Source organism: Peromyscus eremicus, chromosome 4 (assembly GCF_949786415.1).
Source record: "Peromyscus eremicus chromosome 4, PerEre_H2_v1, whole genome shotgun sequence".
Taxonomy (NCBI): domain Eukaryota; kingdom Metazoa; phylum Chordata; class Mammalia; order Rodentia; family Cricetidae; genus Peromyscus; species Peromyscus eremicus.
In genome coordinates, this window is record NC_081419.1 from 122876849 (window position 1) to 122883312 (window position 6464).

General features: G+C 40.7%; 1 protein-coding gene across 1 annotated transcript; it reads right to left on the bottom strand.

Annotated features, from left to right (window-relative positions):
- Positions 1 to 1956: 1956 nt before the first annotated feature.
- On the bottom strand, positions 1957 to 5951 carry LOC131908610 (cystatin-S-like). Its single transcript, XM_059259646.1, has 3 exons — positions 5721 to 5951; positions 4158 to 4271; positions 1957 to 2087 (listed from the first exon to the last, which is right to left on the bottom strand). The coding sequence occupies exons 1-3, from the start codon at positions 5949 to 5951 to the stop codon at positions 2004 to 2006; spliced, it is 429 nt and encodes a 142-aa protein (XP_059115629.1). The 3' UTR covers positions 1957 to 2003.
- Positions 5952 to 6464: the final 513 nt, after the last annotated feature.

Genomic DNA, 6464 nt, shown 5'->3' on the forward strand with positions numbered 1-6464 from the left:
AGGAACCTCACTGATTTCTTACAAAGATTGACTTCAGCAGTAAATAGAATGATAACAAATTCAGAAGCTAGTATAATAATTGAAATTCTGGCCTTTGAAAATGCTAATGCACAATGCGAAAGGGTCGTTAGGCCATTAAAGGCAAGATCCATTCCTTAAGATCCATTCCTTGAAGGAATGGATCCAAGATACAGTCAATATTGAATCTAATAACCATGATGAGGCTTGGATTGGAGAGGTGATTTCCAGACATTTGAACAAAAATCAAATGTCAAATGTTTCAATTGTGGTAAAGAAGGTCACTTAAAAAGGAACAGTAAACAAGGCATAACTAGAAACAATGTTTTTGCTAACAATAATCCCAACAGAACACTCCTTTTTGGATTATATAGAAGGTGTAGCAAAAGCAGGCACTGGACTAATGAATGAAGATCAACAAAAGACAGAGAAGGTAGCCCTTTGCTATCAATAAATGCCTTGAGGGCCTCTTGCCAGCCTCTATGTCAAATTTGATTCCATCATTTCCTGTGATTATGGAGGAAACTCCTTCCCAGATCAAATAAGGAACCTAATGCCTATTGTCAGAAACCATGTTGCTCTGGGTGATAGAACAGATATAGAAGAAAGAATAAAAAATTCAGGAGAAACCATAAAGGGAATATTTTGGCAAACTTCTATAGATAAACTATGACCAAAATTAAAAATATGAATGAAAGACATTGTTATTGAAGGTCTTGTAGACACAGATGCAGATGTAACAATAATTGCACCAGAATACTGGCATTCAAATTGGCCTCTTAAGGAGGTAAATGTTCAGCTTTTAGGGATTGGAACATTATCTCAAGTAAAACAGAACATGAGATGGGGCAAATGAATAGGGCCAGAATGACAGAGGGGAAAATTAAAGCCATATGTGGCTAACAATGCAGTGAATTTATGGGGCTGTGATTTTTTACAGCAATGTAATTCCCAGATTACCATTCCTACCATCACAGAAACAAACCATAAACTAACATATGTTTCTGGGAAAAATATTAGAAGGTATTGTAAATAACAGTCACTGACCATTCAATCTACAGTGTCACAGAGAAGTCTGAGGATTCATAGAGAAAGGTTCTTGTCCTTTTCAGGCTGAGGAGCTGGCTAGGTAGGAGGGTGTATGTGGCTTGCTCTTTTATCTCTCTGATATTTCAGCCTTATCCAAATATCTGACTCTGGGTTTTCATTACTAAGAACAACTAGAATGTGTGCTACAGGTTAGTGTTGTGCTAAGTAACACATATACATACACATGCAAATAAACAAACACACACTTTTAGTCTCTGCTTCTTCCAGGTCCTGAAACATTTCATTATAGAAATAGAATTTATACCTCATCACGTATGGATTTCTTTGGAATCTGAAGAAAGGAGGCCACCTTCACTAGGTGACTACACTCCTAAGGGTGGGTGATCACTATTATTGGTAGCCATGACACATACCTTACTGTCTAAATCTGTTTTATGAGAGGAGCTTAAATTCACAGGCAGCAATATTGCTCCACTTTCTCCAGTCCCTCTGATAATGGCCACTGTGTCAGCGTTATTGACTTCCAGACACTATTTGTACATTGTTATCTCTGAGTTCACAATATTACAATGACAGCAGGTCTTGCCCTGATCTGCACAGGTGTATGTGTGCATATGAACCAACATTAACTACTTTCCCACCCTACCACTCTACATATCCTGAGATAGGAGCCACTCAAAAGTAGTTAGTAAGACTTTTTTATTGAGCAAGGAATGAGCAAGTATAAGTGAGCTATGCAGAAAACCATTTGCAGGGAAAGAGAAAAGAATACAGGACAACACCTAGGATATGAGAACCTACCCCAAGTAGTCTAATATACTATGAAACTTAGTGCAGGTGATCTGAAATATAATCCTGAAGGCAAAATCTTCCATGAGAGTGATGAAGTACTGCCAAAGAAGTGTGCAATCTGCATATTATTGCGTGGCAGAAACTTATATTTTGTGGCAGTTGGAAGCTGTCAGGGACATCTGGTTCTCCCAGGTCATAACGTAGACTTCAAAAGAACAGAATTCTCTCTGCAAAAATGAATAGAGAAGGTTAATTAGTTCTGGTTACCACTAAGAAGAAGATTTGCAGCCAGAAGTGTCAGGGAGTGGGAAAGAAGCAAGTAAGACACCATCCAAAACCTTTGCCAAGTCCAATGACACTCAGCCAGAACGAGTAGTGTTCATCTAACATAAGACATATGTGTACATTTATCATGGTATCTTTTTCCTTGTTCTCCCACTCTGTTCCTGATCCAACTGGGACCTCCCGCTCCCCTAAGCTCAATTTCCCCCAACCCTTGCCCTCCATTACCCACCCCACCTCTAGTTTGCTCATGTATATCTCATCCATTTCTCTGTCATTGGGTGATCCCTTTGTCTTTCTTAGGGTCCTCTTTACTAGGTAGCCTCCCTTGAGTTGTGAGTTGCAGTCTCATTATCCTTTACTTTACATCTAGTATACACTTATGAGTGAGTACATACCATGTTTGTCTTTCTGAGTCTGGGTTACCTCCCTCAGGACACCATGATAAATGAAGATTCCATGGGAATAGGAAGAAGCAGAGTGCTAAAGAGGTCCCCAGAAGTCCACAAAGATACCTCCACTATAGACTACTGACAATGGTTGATAGAGTGCCTGAGCTGACCTACTCTGGTGATTGGATGACCAAACACCCTAACTGTCATGATAGAACTCTCATCCAGTGACTGGCGGAAGCAGATGCAGAGATCCATGGCCAAACCCCAGGTGGAGCTCCAGGAGTCCAATCGGCAAGAGAGAGGAGGGATTATATGAGCAAGAGATATCAAGACCAAGATTGAAAAAGCACAGGGACAAATAGCCAAACTAATGGAAACACATGAACTGTGAACCAATAGCTGGGGAGCCCCCATGAAACTGGATAAGGCCCTCTGGATAAGTGAGACAGTTGATTAGCTTGATCTGTTTGGGAGGCATCCAGGCAGTGGGACCGGGACCTGACCTTGGTGCATGAGCTGGCTTTTTGGAACCTAGGGCCTATGCTGAGACACTTTTATCAGCCTTGGTGCAGGGAGGAGGGCACTGGACCTGCCTCAACTGAATCTACCAGGCTGGGCTGACTCCCCATGGGAGACCTTGTCTTAGAGGAGGTGGGAATGGGGGATGGATTGGGAAGGTAGGCTGGGGGGTGGGAGGACAGGGGAATCTGTGGCTGATATGTAAAATTAGATTAAGTATAAAATAAAAATATTTATTTAAAAAAAGACATATGTGTACATCTTAGAAGACTCACAGGGTTTCACATCTCTTTGACAAAACAACCTTTAAAGAGTAGCTCATAACTCATGCAAGGACCTTAGGGGTCAGGAAAGGGGGACAGATTCAGTAAGCTGCACCCCCTCTGCTCCAGCACCAGAGACAACAATGATGAATCTGGGGCTTGCGACCCAGAAAGTCTTCAAAACTACATGAGGGAAAAGCAGCATGATGAGGAACTGCAGTGATATACAGAGTCACTCTATCTAAAGAAGACTTCTGTCATGGAAAAGCCTGGCATTGGGTAAAAGGGAAAGCACTGGATGACTTCATTTCAGCATGATCTGGACAGAAGCTCAGCTTGGCATTGCATAGAGCTTTGCCTGTTAAGGACCACTGAGGCTGTTTGCTCCTATCTAGCAGTCAACACACCCAATTCATTCAGGAATATTCTCAGAGTACTTAATTAATACTACAATCCAAAGAACAACTTGAAATTTTAATGTGTACACACATACCTTAAACAACTGGGTTATATATACTCCAAATAATCTATACACATTTTCTCAAATAACCACATTCTCTTCATACACACAAATATATTCATTTCTCAAAACACAGCAATGTCACATATTCACTTTTCCAAATTTGTATTAGTATGAGGAAAATGCTCTACCATAACTCAGTATACAACTCTACACATATGCACACACACACACACAAACACACACACACATACTTTTTTAATGTATTCACCCATGTGCACATTTGTAGACATAATCTGATATGTACTTTCACAAACTAACGTAATTGCAAACCCTTCTGAGCATACAATAGGTCCAAGATATATGCCATGTCCATACCTCTTGCTGATCAGCCTGATCATTTAAGGGACAGTTGGTCAAGTCAGCCTGGGGTTTCATACATGTGGTTTGGCCTAGGATCACATCAAATAAGAAGTTCGTTCCAGCCACAACCTATACAGAGAAAACAATGACTCACTTTCAACACTAGACTGACCTTTACATCCAGCACTTTTACACTGTAGAATCAATGGGCTTGGTGGGAGATATAGGTTTGTTCTGTATCCCAGAATTTAATCAATATTAAATGTATAATTCAGCAATCATTTGGCTTAAAAGGGCTTATTGGGAAATGTTATCATTTATACTATTTTCTACAGAGAAAATATTTTACTGTTTAAAATAACCCTGGACTTTTAAATTATAACCTGTATTTATGTTAAAAAAAAAGAAATCGTGCTTAAGACTAATCTATTGATTAGGCAAGAACACTCTCATGGTCCTCATGATCCAATCAACTCTGGCAGGGCCATCACATAAACTTAAAGGATGGTTTTTCTTGACACTCAATTATTCATTTCTCAGTTAAAATATGTTGAAAATATAGATGACCCATAAGAGCATATATTTCCTTTAACCTGAGGAGGCGTGGTTACAAGGCTAGAGGCAGATGGGAAGGGACTGGGAGATGAGTGGGATCAATATGCATGACTTGAAATACATAAGAATCAATAAAATTTTAAATTTGGAAAAAGGTCAAATTAAAACAAATCTGGGAAGTACTTACACTAAACAGTTTGCTTTCGACACATTTACAAAATCACTCACCTATATATGTCTTAAGAGAAAAAGGAAACTGCAGCCAACCCAGTAAAATGTCATAGTGAAGTGAGACAATAGATTGACAGGCAGACTCTGGGCTACAGATTTGGCTACTCTTAACGATTTCCTATAGATAGAGTAAGAATTAAATGAAATACATAAAAAATTCATGCAGAGAAGTGAGCTGTAGTAATGATTTGTTCTCTTTTATGGTCTCTTAATTATATGTAGACACTGCCTCCAGGTTTCAGAAGACTGATGAAAGGACATTCATCTTATTGAAGGACGCTGATTTGTACCATCATTCAGAATGCCACTGGGAAGTTAAATAAGGAACACACGCCGGGCGGTGGTGGTGCACGCCTTTAATCCCAGCACTCGGGAGGCAGAGCCAGGCAGATCTCTGTGAGTTCGAGGCCAGCCTAGTCTACAGAGTGAGTTCCAGGAAAGGCACAAAGCTACACAGAGAAACCCTGTCTCGAAAAACCAAAAAAAAAAAAAAAAAAAAAAAAATAAGGAACAGACATGCCCCTACCTGCAGCATATCCCTAAGGTATACAACAACCTAATAGAGGGTATTTAACAAGGGCTTCCAGATAACAGCAAACCTTAGGACAAGGCTTAAAATGAGATAGCGGTGTATGGCTACTGTCATTATCTCCATCTTAGATCACTGGTGGCAAATCACAGTGTACTACATTCAGGAGTGGTATAGCAGGAAGGAATCAATGCTGGATTAGGGCAACATGTATGTCCCTCTAAGTGACAAATTCAGGCTCCTTCACTTCAAGGATCACATACCTGTTTTTGGACTCTTTCTACTTTTACAACACGGCTCAGATGCAAGTCATTGTTGTTTTCATTGTACTTGTTGACAGCATAGTCCAGTGCTTCTGGGGCCCCCTCTTCCTGCATACTGGATTCCTCTATGCCACCCAGCAGTGTTTTACCCAGCACAGGGTTCAGGCTCAGGTTCACAGCCACCATGAGAGTTGTCAGCAGGAGTAGTGGAGCATGCAGCAGACAGGCCATGGTTTTCCTAGACTTGGAAGTAGATCCAAGACTTGATTTGTAGCTGAAGTGAGTCTGGATGAGATAGTGAGTACAGCATGGAAATGAGCTGCTCTTTTATCCTGCCCTCTTATCCTGCATGGGCTCCTTGCCAGTGTCCCATGCTCTGTGACATTTGCCCCTCCTTTTCCTTTTGCTCCTCTCCCTCTATAGTTCCTCTGTCTTCACACTGCCCCACCTGTAACTTAAATCTGGCTCCTCTTCAGTTCCTTTCTGGTCCACACCAGCAGCACCTTTTCCCTACTCTTCATTACTCTGTATTGCTTCTTATTGTCACTCTCAGAACTCCTGGCTATCACTTAACACCAGCTTGCTCCACCACTCCTACCCTAAGCATCTGTTCTCTCATATATGTTGATCGTTCTGTGTTCTCAAGATATTAATGTTCTCTGGTCTTCAAATGACTATAGCCAGCAAGATTAACTCTTACTGTTCTTGAAAATGTTTCTCTTTCTGGTCTTGTAAGTACAGATT